The 15,071-nt window shown below is 50.6% G+C and overlaps 1 protein-coding gene across 3 annotated transcripts in view; it reads left to right on the top strand.

The window, feature by feature from the left end:
- LOC144611932 (glycine receptor subunit alpha-3-like) overlaps positions 1–14,623 on the top strand; it is a 161,710-nt gene extending 147,087 nt beyond the window's left edge. For all 3 annotated transcript variants that reach the window (XM_078431284.1, XM_078431275.1, XM_078431293.1), the window contains one exon: positions 10,012–14,623. In XM_078431284.1, coding sequence (XP_078287410.1) covers positions 10,012–10,287 — 276 coding nt within the window. In that variant the 3' untranslated portion in view covers positions 10,288–14,623. The remainder of the gene's footprint in view (positions 1–10,011) is intronic.
- Positions 14,624–15,071: the final 448 nt, after the last annotated feature.

Below are 15,071 nucleotides of genomic sequence, written 5' to 3'. Positions count from 1 at the left end.
TTGGACAAGCTATCTCTGTGGCAATCCATTGCTTTTATCATTGTAATGGGAGGTATATTCAACAGCACATGCACCCTACTGTTTTAGAGTCCTTTTTCCATTATATCCCCAGGCAAAATACCTGCATGAAAATCCACCAGAATCTTATCTTTGGACAGTAAAAGACCAAGGAAAATTGCATTCTTTCTGAGCTAGCTGTTCGTTTCAACTAAATGTTCTGATTTTTTTAACACAGCTTAATTAATCCTATGCTAACATTTTATCTTGTGCAGTGGAATGAATCTTTGGTTTACTTTAGGTATCACAAAATGCTGGAGTAACTCAGCGGGTCAGGCAGCATCTCAGGAGAGAGGGAATGGGTAACGTTTTGGGTCGAGACCCTTCTGCAGACTGATGTCAGGGGAGGGGGCGGGACAAAGATAGGATGTCATCGGAGACAGGAAGACTAGTGGGAGAACTGGGAAGGGGGAGAAGATGGAGAGGAGAAGCGAGGGCAACCTGAAGTTAGAGAAGTCAATGTTCATACCGCTGAGGTGTAAGCTGCCCAAGCGAAATATGAGGTGCTGTTCCTCCAATTTGCAGTGGGCGTTGTTGTACTTCGTGGTCCGGTACCTGTTGTACCTTTAGTGACTCTGGAAGGACCACGAGTACACGTGTATTAAAGGTTACATTGCTGGAGCTCAACTCCAGGCTGTTTATTCCGTGGCCACCTGCATCCAGAGTGACCGCCTAATCACACCCATCACTTATATACACAGCCATACAAAGTAGTTCTTGGATACACAAAGTAGTCCCAGCAATATCACAACATCCCCCTTGTCTTATATATTACAACATCCCCCTTGTCTTATATAAAATTGTTTTCTTTACCATTCGAGGGCTAAAATATATTTAAACAAAACCAAAACACCATTGCTTTTTGCAAACAAAACCAATAACACAACTAAACACAATTAAACACAATTGCTTTTTTACGCCATTCATGGTGGTCACTCCTCTGTGGAATTTCACTCATCTCCGGGTGGTCACTCATCTCCGGGTGGTCACTCCACAGATATATACATTTATACAAAAACATCAAATATAATACATTAAGCTTTCACTACACATATCACTACACAGGTCATTAAACACAAAACACTCATTTTGTTCCATATCTTCCCCTCAAGAAGACGTGCTGTGTAGATCAAACGTAGTGTAGGCTCTAGATGATCCACCACCATGATTTGCCTGCCACTGCTGGCCTCCCACTGCTGGGCTGGCACTGCTGGGCTCCCACTGCTGGGTTGGCACAGCTGGGCTCCCACTGCTGGGCTGGCACTGCTGGACTCCCACTGCTGGGCTCGCACTGCTGGGTTGGCACTGCTGGGCTCTCACTGCTGGGTTGGCACTGCTGGGCTGGCACTGCTGGGCTGGCACTGCTGGGCTGTCACTGCTGGGCTGGCACTGCTGGGCTGGCACTGCTGGGCTGTCACTGCTGGGTTGGCACTGCTGGGCTGGCACTGCTGGGCTGGCACTGCTGGGCTGTCACTGCTGGGTTGGCACTGCTGGGCTGGCACTGCTGGGTTGGCACTGCTGGGCTCCCACTGCTGGGCTCCCACTGCTGGGCTCCCACTGCTGGGCTGGCACTGCTGGGCTGGCACTGCTGGGCTCTCACTGCTGGGCTGGCACTGCTGTAATCGCGGTGCGCTGGCCCCGCCCACAAGTGCTCCCCGGCAGCTGCCGTTCAACTTTTCGAACGCGCTGCCGCTGGCCCCGCCCACAGGTGCTCCCGAACGCGCTGCCGCTGCCTCGGGCCCAGGGCCGTCCCGACTCTACGGTCGACACGCCTGGGTAAGTAGGCAGTGCCTCGGCCTTACCGGCCGCCGCACCTCCGTGGGTGGTCAGTCCCTCCGGTCGCCGACCCCCTCCAGTCGCCGCACACCTCCGTGGGTGTCGGTCTCCTCCAGGGCTCTCCCGGTCGCCGCACATCTCCGTGGGTGTCAGCCTCCCCCGGTCGCCGCACACCTCCGTGGGTGTCGGTCTTACCGGTCGCCGCACACCTCCGTGGGTGTCGGTCTTTCCGGTCGCCGCACACCTCCGTGGGTGTCGGTCTTCCCCGGTCTTTCCGGTCGCCGCACACCTCCGTGGGTGTCGGTCTTCCCCGGTCTTTCCGGTCGCCGCACACCTCCGTGGGTGTCGGTCTTCCCCGGTCTTTCCGGTCGCCGCACACCTCCGTGGGTGTCGGTCTTCCCCGGTCACCGCACATCTCCGTGTGTGTCGGGTCTCCCGGTCTCTCCCCCACGAAGCAGTCGCAGGCTTCTAATCTCGGGCCTACACAGGTGCTGGGGCGCGACGTGGGCCTACACGCACCTCCCCCAGTAGCCTGCAGCGTCACGTCGGCAACGCGGCGGTGCCGACTACTGAGCAGGTAACTATACCAACTCACACTGGCCCTGTCGGGATGTACTCCAAACGTCCCGTACCGAGCTGGAAACTTTTCTTTTGTTTTGTTTCCCTTCAGGGCTTTTTTCTTCTTCTTTTTTTTTTCTTTTTAACCTTTTCTGCTCGGGCATGCTTCATTCCCTCCCTAGGCGAAACACCAAGCCGCTGCCACCATGTTGTACTTCGTGGTCCGGTACCTGTTGTACCTTTAGTGACTCTGGAAGGACCACAAGTACACGTGTATAAAAGGTTACATTGCTGGAGCTCAACTCCAGGCTGTTTATTCCATGGCCACCTGCATCCAGAGTGACCGCCTAATCACACCCATCCTTTATATACACAGCCATACAAAGTAGTTCTTGGATACACAAAGTAGTCCCAGCAATATCACAACAGGCCTCACTCTGACAATGGAGGAGGCCCAGGACACAAAGGTCAGACTGGGAGTGGGAGGGGGAGTTGAAGTGCTAAGCCACCGGGAGATCAGTTTGGTTAAGGCGGACTGAGCGAAGGTGTTGATCGAAACGATCGCCGAGCCTGCGTTTGGGCTCGCCGATGTATTTTATCACAGACCCAGGGTACAGATAAAAGACATTACATAGAATAAATTGCATACGAAACCGCAATAAATGACTTACATACATGATTTAAAATCGAGAATTAAAAAAAAATCAGTGTCCTACAACTATACATTACGGTGGCACGGTGGCACAGCGATAGAGTTGCTGCCTTACAGCGAATGCAGCGCCGGAGACTCAGGTTCCATCCTGACTACGGGCGCCGTCTGTACGGAGTTTGTACGTTCTCCCCATGACCTCCGTGGGTTTTCTCCGAGATCTTCGGTTTCCTCCCACACTCCAAAGACGTGCAGGTATGTAGGTTAATTGGCTGGGCAAATGTAAAAATTGTCCCTAGTGGGTGTAGGATAGTGTTAATGTGCGGGGATCGCTGATCGGCGCGGACCCGGTGGGCCGAAGGGCCTGTTTCTGCGCAGTATCTCTAAAAAATCTAAATCTATACCAATGTCTCCACAGCTGGGATTGGTAGGGTGTCGTGCTAAACATTATGTTTGATGAGGCCAAGATGATTTCATTTTCAGAGTCATTAATCCGGCAAATTAATTTATACATAAGATTTCTTGAGACAGATGGTAAAGTATTGACTCCTGCAGACACAAACATTTCACTTGCACTTCACTATCTAGGTCTCATAAGTGATATTCTCACAGCATCATTATTAGCTACTTGAAGTCTCTGTAAGGTAGACACAAAGACTATACATGATTACAATTAAGGGCGGCACAGTGGCGCAGCGGTAGAGTTGCCGCCTTACAGCGCTTACAGCGCCTGAGACCCGGGTTCGATCCCGACTACGGGCGCTGTCTGTACGGAGTTTGTACGTTCTCCCCGTGACCGCGTGGGTTTTCTCCGGGATCTTCGGTTTCCTCCCACACTCCAAAGACACACAGGTTTGCAGGTTAATTGGCTTTGTTATAAATTGGTGTGAATGTAAAATTGGCCCTAGTGTGTGCAGGATAATGTTAATGTGCGGGGATCGCTGGTCGGTGCGGGCTCAGTGGGCCGAAGGACCTGTTTCTGCGCTGTATCTCTAAACTAAAACTAAACTGAACTAAAAATCCAGAGTGACTAACATTTATCGCAAGATGAAGTCCAGTAAACTCCAATCAAAGATAGTCCGAGGAAGACAGTAGCTCAGGACTGCCCTCTAGTTGCTGGTGGTCCCTAGATTAAAGGTGTTAAGCCCCTGTCCCACTGAGGTGATTGTTTAGACGACTACAGGTGACTAGGCTGTCACCACACGGTTGCCGGGGTGTCGCCTGTACGGTCGTGAGTCGTCTCCAAACAGTCGCGGCGTTTTTCTGGTCGCCGCTGGATTTTGAAATGTTTCAACATTTTCGGCGACTGTTGGTTTGACGCCAATGATCGTAGCTTGACGTCTCCTGACGGGGGCACTGTCGTAGGTTGTCGCCAGGTGACGTAGGTTGTCACCGGTGCTGACTTCGGTGAATTCCATTGGCGACTGCCTACGCCAACCGGCGCCAGGTACCGGCGTCAAAACCCGGAGGCCAAAATGACGTGAATTGTCTTCAGTTGTCGCCGACACGGTCGTAGCTTGTCGTAGCTTGTCGCGGGTGGACGTAGGATGACTTCGGTTGTCGCCTGTGTGGCCGTAGGTTGTCGTAGGTGCGGTCGTAAGTGGACGTCCTGCTCGCGACGATTGGGTCGCCGGTTGTCGGTAGCTTGCCGAGGCTTGACGCGACCAGGTGGTAGGTTGTTGTAGCTTGTCGTGGACATTGTCGTAGGGGGGGGGTCCAGTCGCCGGTTTTCCAGCGACCTGTTACGACTATGACAGTCGCCGGCAGTCGCCTAAAAAATCGCCTCAGTGGGACAGGCCCCTTACTCTTGAATATATTCATTCCCAGGGGCATTGGGGCTGAGAGGTACAAAGATGCACTACCACGACTGAGTGTAAAGTAGTGAGATTCTGGTTACCCTGGAAGAGTGATCACATTGATAAAAGATGGTGAACACAATGGGTGAACTCTATTCGTACAGACCTGGTTGATCGTAATTCTTGCTTTCTACTTGTCTATTTCCCTCATTTTACTTGCCTTATTCTGTTGCCTGCTATGGTGATTTTGGCCAAGAGAGTCTGGAGAGGTTTGCAGGGGTCCCCGTCACGATTTATTCCGAGCAGCTCCGTCACAGAGGACTCTGTGATCTACGGACTGTTCCCAGGGACAGTAGCATTCAGAGACTGACATCGAGTGCTGCTGGAAGGTCATCAGCTCGGTGAAAGACGCTCTTTGGTCTGCCCGAGCTTTGTTGACCTCCCAGCGGAGCGAGCTGTCCGTTGGGGAATGTTGCTGACTGGGCCCGCTGCAGACTGCAGGAGTACGTGCTGAGGGACGCACTGAAGCTCAGTGCAGCCAACGCCAAGGCTCTGTGGGGGAGGACCACAGTCTAGGGGCCTTCCGCTGCTGGACACAGGGGGGCAGGGTGTGGTGGAGAGAGACGCCCCTCCAAATAAGGAATACTGTGGAAATGTCTGTAAATTTGGAAGTGAATGCCTGTATCGAATGTGTAACCTCCGGAAATGTCGGATGGGGTTGTTAAAAAAGAAGATGTTTTGTTAATATTTATTAGTTGAATAAAGTATTTTTTGATTAAAAAAATTTTTTTTTAAAAGGAAAGGTTTAGAGGGACACGAGACCAATTGGACCCGTTGGGCCCAAACCTCTCCTGCATTGGTGCAGCACCCTGTCCTCTCCCCTCGCTCCCCAACACCCCCTCCCTTCTCCCCCACTCCTCCCTTCCCCCCTCCCTCCCTCCTCCCCTCCCCCTCCCCTCCTTCTAAACTTTAAAATGTGAATAACTTTAAAAATATAACACCGATTTCAATAAAACTACTTGCATTGTCACTAAAGTGATGACGGTGAGTAAGGTGGGCCTAAAATTGTCGCGTTATCGTGTACCGTTTTGGCTGAAGTTCAGTCACAAACAAGATAACAAACGAGAGTTTTAGTATATAGATGGGCCTAATGTGGGCGTGGGATTAGTTTGGACTAGACGGGCGTGGACCTGTTGGGTCCAAACCTCTCCTGCGGGCCCGGCAACCCTCCCCCAACTGACGGCCCATGGACCTGTTGCCGGAGTCTCCCTCCGGGGCCGTGGGCGGGCGAGGGGGAAAGGAAAGGGGAGAGGGAGCCACTCACCCCGGCCCCGGGCGGCCAGAGCAAGCCTCGGACCCGTCGAGTGGAAACCTCTCCTGCAGCGGCAGCTCGGCGGCGACGGCCATCTTGTTTGACCTTCTGCCGCCACGCTGCATCATGGGAGGAAGGTCAGGCGCGGGGCAAGCCAGGACGGGCGCCGGTCCTCCCTGCGGGGGTGGGGGAGGGGGAGCGCATTTATTGAAGTTTATTAAGTTAATTGTTTTTAAAATGTAACAAAACTTGATCAATCGAGCCCGCAGGGAAATGGTGAGTAGGGTGGGCCTAATATTGTTGCGCTATCATGTGCCGTTTTGGCATTATTTCGGGAACAAATATACCCACAAACACACAAATATACAAGATGAGAGTTTTACTAATATATAGATAGACTGGGCATCTTGGTTGGCCTGCACAAGTTGGGGCGAAGTAGAAATGTAGAGCTAAAACGTTATCGGTTACCATGAAATATTGTGTTGGTACGGAAATCAATGTGTTTATTCATGTCATAGAGTCAGAGTCAAACAGCAGGGATACAAGCAGCTTTGGTAGAATGTCTCCACATTGCCATCCAGTGGTATAAGCACCATGTTGCAATGTCCCCATGTCTGAAAGTATGCGTGATTATATCCTAGATGGACACAAAAAGATGGAGTAACTCAGCGGGTCAGACAGCATCTCTGGAGAAAAGGAATAGGTCACGTTTCGGGTCGAGACCCTTCGTCAGACAATTCCTAATTGTATTTGAATAGCCTGGTCTCAACAAGTATCAGTTTCAATGAAAGTGGTCCCGATCCCACTGTTTTGCACTCTTCCACGATCTCGCAACATTAAATATGGTGTATTAACAGTAAACTTTAATATGGAGCAAACAGGTCCTTCTGCAGTTGTACAGGGCCCTAGTGAGACCACACCTGGAGTACTGTGTGCAGTTTTGGTCTCCAAATTTGAGGAAGGATATTCTTGCTATTGATGGCGTGCAGCGTAGGTTCCCCAGGTTAATTCCCGGAATGGGAAGAGAGTTTCAGTCAGAGAGTTGTAAATCTGTGGAATTCTCTGCCTCAGAAGGCAGTGGAGGCCAATTCTCTGAATGCATTCAAGAGAGAGCTAGATAGAGCTCTTAAGGATAGCGGAGTCAGGGAGTATGGGGAGAAGGCAGGAACGGGGCACTGATTGAGAATGATCAGCCATGATCACATTGAATGGTGGTGCTGGCTCAAAGGGCCCAATGGCCTCCTCCTGCACCTATTGTCTATTGACCAGCCATCACACAGACACCAGTTCTACAGGACAAACCAGGGACAATTTAGAGAAGCCAATTAACCCACAAAGTCTTTGGAATTACTCGCAAATAGTCAGGCAGAAACAGAGTCTATTGTCTATTGTCTATTGTTTAAGGAACCCAAGATCATTTAAAAAGAGCATGAACTGTTCAAAAAAATCCATCAATAATTGTAATTGTCATTTGAACCCTGCTTTTGGGACAACTGTAGTCAATGACAGGAAAGGTACCTTAGAATTGCACCTGATTTGAGGAACAAAACATGAGATTTTGATCCAATAGAATCCATGTGCATTTCCCCTGCGTTGGTTATTCTGTACTTGTCCCTTTGTTTCAGTGTCTCAGTGCCAATACCAGCTCATTTTAAATGCTGTATCGTCCTTGTGTTATCTGCCTGATTTTGCATGGGGCACTTGGATTTGTGTGATGTGCAGGTACCTACCGATTTCCATGCCAAAAATCCTTTCAAACCGAAAGGGCTTTTGCGTTTAATGTGGGTCACTGAGCTGTAAGCAGCAACACTGTAGAACTGGGGAACAGTTCTGACAAGCACTTGATGTGACAAACCGTTAAAGTCAAAACATGTCTCTCATTTTATTAGAAATAATGTTGATTGTCCGCCTGATGTGTCATCGGTTTATCGTTCAACCCAGCGATCCCCGCACACTAATACTATCCTACACACACTAGGGACAATTTTTACATTTGCCCAGTCAATTAACCTACACACCTGTACGTCTTTGGAGTGTGGGAGGAAACCGAAGATCTCGGAGAAAACCCATGCAAGTCACGGGGAGAACGTACAAACTCCGTACAGACGGTGCCCGTAGTCGGGATCGAACCTGAGTCTCCGGCGTTGCATTCGCTGTAAGGCAGCAACTCTACCGCTGCGCCACCGTGCCGCTTGAATGTGCGGACTGAATCATTTCTGAAGGACCTGGTTGAAATTGAAGTGCGGGCTTATAATAATGCCACCTATGAGATTCTTGTCTGCTATTTTAATGGGCCTGTTCACACCAAGGTGTTAAAACAGCACGGTATTCATAGGGATGTGGCAGTGTGTTGATTAATATAACGCACGGCAGAATTTCAACTCCCACATCATTGCTACCACCTTACTCTATTTATATCTTTTGCTTTCCGTTCCTAAAGCAAAGCTTTTCTTTATTTTTGCAAAATATTTTTATTCAGAACAGGTTTAAACGCTACTGCCTCACAGCACCAGAGACCCGGGTTCCATCCTGATTACGGGTGCTGTCTGTACGGAGTTTGTACGTTCTTCCCGTGACCCAGTTCCTTCCTTCTCCCCATACCCCCTGACTCCGCTATCCTTAAGAGCTCTGTCTAACTCTCTCTTGAAAGCATCCAGAGAACTGGCCTCCACAGCCTTCTGAGGCTGAGAATTCCACAGATTCACAACGTGCAGATGTACATTTTAAATAAATTAACATATAAATTATACTTTACAAGCATTAACACAGGACAAAATCATCTGCCGGTTTTACTATTTTTAAAACGGAGCAATACTATTTTTAAAGCGGTATTTTAAAAGTGGAGATTGATAGATTCTTGATTAGCAAGAGTGTCCAGGATTATGAGGAGAAGACAGGAGAAAGGGGCAGAGAGGGGGAGATAGATCAGCCATGATTGAATGGCGGAGTGGACTCGATGGGCCGAATGGCCTAATTCTGCTCCTATGTCTTGTGGACACATGAACCTTTGATAGACTGATAAATAAACAATCTGAAGGAATTATAAAGATATTTAGCTTGGTTTAGTTTAGTTTAGAGATACAGCGCAGAAACAGGCCATTTCGACCCACCGAGCCCGCAACGACCAGCGATCCCTGCACATTAACGCTATCCTACACGCACTGGGGACAATTTACACTTGCACCAAGCAAATTTACCTAGAAACCTGCACGTCTTTGGGGTGTGGGAGGAAACCGAGGATATGAACCTTTGATAGACTGATGAATAAACAATCTGTCTACGGTGGCGCAGCAGTAGAGTTGCTGCCTTCCAGCGAATGCAGCGCAGGAGATGTGTTAGATCCTGACTACGGGCGCCGTCTGTACGGAGTTTGTACGTTCTCCCTGTGACCTGCGTGGGTTTTCTCCGAGATCTTCGGTTTCCTCCCACACTCCAAAGACGTACAGGTATGTAGGTTAATTGACTGGGTAAATGTAAAAATTGTCCCTAGTGTGTGTAGGGTGGTGTTAGTGTGTGGGGATCGCTGGGCGGCGCGGACTCGGTGGGCCCAAGGGCCTCTAAATCAAAATCTAAAATCTAAACCTCGGAGAAAACCCACGCGGGTCACGGGGAGAGAACGTACAAACTCCGTACGGACAGCGCCCGCAGTCGGGATGGAACCTGGGTCTCCGGCGCTGCAAGGGCCGTGAGGCAGCAAGTCCACCGCTGCGCCACCATGCCGCACTGCTGAGGCAGTTCCCCCGTATATTTCCGTACTTCGGGCCGGGCGTGAAGCGTGGACGGGATTCCAAGAGTGTTGTTTCTAACGCGCTTGTACCCGCGGCCTCGTGCGGTCATCATTAACCCCTCTGCTACCTTCGCAGGACAACGAGGTGAGGGAAAGCCGCTTCAGCTTCACCGCCTATGGAGTGGGTCCGTGCCTCCAATCGAAAGATGGAGTCTCTCCGAAGGGCGCCATTAGCTCGCTGCCGCCCGCGCCGAGAGGCCATGACGACATGAGGAAGCTCTTCATCGACAGGGCCAAGAAGATCGACACGGTGGCACGGGCCGGTTTCCCCTTAGCCTTTTTAATCTTCAACATTTTGTACTGGATCATCTACAAAATTGTCAGGCACGAGGACTTCCACCAGCAGCAATAGACCCCAGGCCTCGACGGGACGCGATCAGAAGCAGACGGGAGCTGCAGCGTGAAAATCCATCAGGCACAGGGAGTTCATCTTTAACACGTTGGACAATGGTATTGGAAGAAACTATGCAAATCTAAAGAGGAATCCTAAATGAGTAAGAATAGTTCATCCAGAGCTTCATGCATTTTCACATCACACGGAGCACTTGAGGAAGGGATTATTTACCTCAGGTGAACAACACTGGCAAGGGAAAACACCGGCTGGAATAATGACTCAATTATTTAACAGCTCCGTCCTATTTTCTGTTTTTTATCTGATTGCTTCCAGTTTGGAGATAGCAATGATAAGACAACAAAATGACCGCGGGACAGGTAAGAGAGGACCATTCTGGGAGAGGAGGCCCCTGAGAGAGAGATTGCAGCTCACTGCACATCTTTGTGTTGGCCCGCTCTTTAACCTGACTCAAGACAAAGGGTGGTAACCTAGCGGACGAGTTCACCAGGCCAAGTACACCCCCCCGTGTGAACGTTCTCTGCATCCATTGTCAGATGCTGTGAAGGTCCCTCACCCCCCCCCCTACCAAGTCAGTGTAGGTTCACTGATTCCGGGCAGGAAGGTGAAAAGCAACGGAGTGGAATTGAGCAACCTTCAGGAGTTTGAAACAATAAAGAGGACATCTCGCTGAGGTGTGTAGGATCGACAGAGGGATTGACAAGGGCGACACAGTTAAGCTGCTTCCCTTCCTCTCAGGGGTCACGGGGAGAAGGCTGGAGATTGGTGTTAGGAGGGAGAGATAGATCAGCCATGATTGAATGGCGGGGTAGACTGGATGGGCCGAATGGCCTAACTCTGCTCCCGACACTTAGGGCCTTATGGCATCTCGAAAATCCAGCACAAGGAACAAGGTCTCGGAATAAGGAATCAGCCGTGTAAGATTGAGATGTAGAGAAGGTTGTGAGTCTTCACAATTCCCAAAGGTGGGGGAAGCTGTTCTTACAGAATACAGAATACAGAACTTTATTTGTCATTTGGTACCGAGGTACCGAACGAAATTACGTTACCAGCAGTCACACAAAAAAAAAGAACACAAGACACATGACCCCAACACAAACACCCATCACAGTGACTCCAAACACCCCCTCACTGTGATGGAGGCAACAAAACTTCCACTCTCTTCCCCACGCCCAAGTCCCCGCGGCCGAGCCGCACCGGGCGCTGAAACATCCCGCGGCCGAGCCGGGCGATGGAAGGGCCCGCGGCCGTACCGTGCGCAGCTAAGTCCCACGGCCGAGCCGCGCCGGGCGATGGAAGGCCCCGCGGCCGAGCCGCACCAGCGATGTAAAGTCCCGCGGCCGAGCCGCACCAGCGATGTAAAGTCCCGCGGCCGAGCCGCGCTGGGCGATGTTAGGTCCCGCGGCCGAGCCGCGCCGGGCGATTGGAAGGCCCCACAGCCGAGCCGCGCCGGGCGATGGAAGGCCCAGCGGCCGAGCCGCACCAGTGATGTAAAGTCCCGCGGCCGAGCCGCGCCGGGCGATGGAAGGCCCCGCGGGCGATGGAAGGCCCCGCGTTTAGCGCAAACGGAGATACGACTCGGAAAGGGTCGCATCTCCGTTGAGGAAGAGATTTTTTAAAAGGTTTCCCCCACCCCCCCACCACCCCCCCACATATACACAGCTAAAGATAGGCTATTTCATACATCTAACACTAACAAATAGACAAAGAAAGAAGAAAGACAAACAGACTGCCGGCCGGCGAGCCACAGCTGCAGGGCAGCGCCGCCACTTACTTTTTTTCACGTCCAGGATTGGGTGCAATGGATTTGGGGATCAGGCGGGAAAGGTGTCCTGAGATGAGGAATCAGCCGTGTTGTTATCAAGTAAGTGCTGGAGTAATTCTGCGGACCTCCAGAGAACACGGATAGGTGACGTTTCAGGTCGGGACCCTTCCTCAAGCTATCAAAGGATAGAACAGGTTAATTCCCGGGATGGCAGGACTGTCGTGTGTTGAAAGAATGGAGCCAACTGGACCTGTATTACACTGGAATTTAGACGGATGAGAGGGGATCTTATTGAAACATATAAGATTATTAAGGGATTGGACACGCTGGAGGCAGGAAACATGTTCCCAATGTTGGGGGAGTCCAGAACCAGGGGGCCACTGTTTAAGAATAAGGGGTAGGCCATTTAGAACGGAGATGAGGAAGAACTTTTTCACCCAGAGAGTTGTGAATCTGTGGAATTCTCTGCCTCAGAAGGCAGTGGAGTCCAATTCTCTGGATGCTTTCAAGAGAGAGCTAGATAGAGCTCTTAAGGATAGCGGAGTCAGAGGATATGGGGAGAAGGCAGGAACGGGGTACTGATTATGGATGATCAGCCATGATCACGGTGAATGGCGGTGCTGGTTCGAAGGGCCGAATGGCCTACTCCTGCACCCATTGTCTATTGTCTATAATTGTCTCAAAAAGGTGGCTGGGGCAATAGGTAGGATGTAGATTCCTTGTGTTCTTCTATTTTTAATCTTTGACAGCATTGAATTCCATCCAGGAACTAAGAAACTAAGGAACCTTCTCTTTTGATTCCTGTAACTATCCCTATAGCGTAAAGTTTGGCCTAGGAAATCGCTTTAGGATTTCCCTCCCCCAGTTTCAGTAAATTATCAGTGAATGCCTAATTTCAGAATGAAGATTAGTTTAGTTTAGTTTAGTTTATTGTCACGTGTATTGAGGTACAGTGAAAAGCTTCAGTTGCGTGCTAACCAGTCCGCGGAAATACAATACATGGTTACAATTGAACCGTTTGCAGTGTACAGATACATGATAAGGGGGATAACGTTTAGTGCAAGATAAGAAGGCCAGTAAAGTCCGATTAAAGATAGTCCGAGGGTCTCCAGTGTGGTAGATAGTAGCTCAGGACCGTTCCCTAGTTGGTGGTAGGACGGTTCAGTTGCCTGATAACGGCTAGGAAGAAACTGTCCCTGAATCTGGAAGTGTGCATTTTCACACTTCTGCACCTCTTGCCTGATGGGAGAGGGGAGGAGAGGGAGTGGCCGGGGGTGAGGCTGGTCCTTGATTATGCTGCTGGCCTTGCCGAGGCAGCGTGAGGTGTAGATGGAGTCAATGGAAGGGAGATTGGTTTGTGTGATGGTCTGGGGTGGGTCTGCGATTCTTTCCAATTTCTTGCGGCCTTGCGATGGAGCTGTTCCCAAACCGTGCTGTGACGCATCCCGATAAAATTCATCTGCAGAAGATAGTGAGAATTAGAAGGCTACCAGATTAAATCGACCCCTCAGGAGAAGCAGTTGAACAACAATGACAGGATAGGTTTCAGTCACTTTCACGGCATGAGGCATCCAAGTGCCCGTGGAGTTTCCTTGTCCTTGAATTAGGAAAGCTACGACACGTGGAGATAAAATAAGTAGCAGGAATAGAATGGCCTAGAGCCTGGCTTTGAGGAGAATATAGAGATAGGGGTTGCCAACTATCTCACTCCCAAATATGGGACAAGGTGTCATCACCGCCCCCCGCCCCACGTGACCTCACCCAGCCAGTGGCCACGTGCTCCCGCTCCACCAATGACGGCCGCCCATGCTGGGAGGCGGGTTGCCACGCAACCTCTGTTAGGCAGCGCCCGGGCCTACAGGCCTACACTGTCCGCACCTACACTGTCCGGAAGGTAGGCACAGATTTTAACCAGCATCTGCAGCTGTTTTTCCTACTACGCTGTCCGGACCTACACTGTCCGGGCCTACGGCGTCCGGGCCTACAGCGCGCCCCGGGCCTAAAACGGGGCAAGGGCTGTCCTGTACGGGACAAGCCAATTTAGCCCAAAATACAGGATGTCCCGGCTAATACGGGACAGTTGGCAACCCTACATAGAGAGGTGGTGGAAGGAAGAACTGAGGGAGTTGAAGAGATCCAGTTTTAAAGACTTGAAATATTGTCCGAAGAGAGATTTCCTTTTTCACTCTGACATTTACAGTATGGGAGCAGGACCGGCATTTATTCCCCATCCCAGATTGCCCTGGGAAGATGGCGACTGAAGCTCTGCCGGCCTTATAGAAGTGAAGGAACTCCCGTAGTCCGGATGGGAGGGGAATACCCATGGACTGAGAACGAACATCATGAGAGGAGTAGATCGGGTAGATGAGAATCATGGAAGGAATCATGAGAGGAATAGATCGGGTAGATGCACAGAGTCTCTTGCCCAGAGTAGGCAAATCAAGGGCAAGAGGTTTAAGATGAAGGGGAAAAGATATCATAGGAATCTGAGAGGTAACCTTTTCTCACAAAAGGTGGTGTTGGTATGGAACAAGCTGCCGGATGAGGTAGTTGAGACAATAGACAATAGGTGCAGGAGTAGGCCGTTCGGCCCTTCGAGCCAGCACCGCCATTCAATGTGATCATGGCTGATCATCCACAATCAGTACCCCGTTCCTGCCTTCTCCCCATACCCCCCTGACTCCGCTATCTCTAAGAGCTCTATCGAACTCTCTTGAAAGCATACAGAGAATTAGCTTCCACTGCCTTCTGAGGCAGAGAATTCCACAGATTTACAACTCTCTGAGGCAGGGACTATCCAGCCATTTAAGAAGCAGTTAGACAGCTACATGGGTAGGACAGGTTTGGAGGAATACGGGCCAAACGCGGGCAGGTGGGACTAGTGTAACTGGGACATGTTGGCCGGTGTGGGTAAGTTGGGCCTGTTTCCACACCGTATCACTCTATGACTCTACAACAGTGAAATGTTTTCAAGTCGGGATGGTGTGTGACGTGAAAGGTTTAGGTTTATTATTGTCAC

This window comes from Rhinoraja longicauda, chromosome 3 (genome assembly GCF_053455715.1).
Source record: "Rhinoraja longicauda isolate Sanriku21f chromosome 3, sRhiLon1.1, whole genome shotgun sequence".
Taxonomy (NCBI): domain Eukaryota; kingdom Metazoa; phylum Chordata; class Chondrichthyes; order Rajiformes; family Arhynchobatidae; genus Rhinoraja; species Rhinoraja longicauda.
The sequence above is the reverse complement of the archived record's forward strand: the minus strand, read 5'-3'. Positions and strand labels throughout refer to the sequence as shown.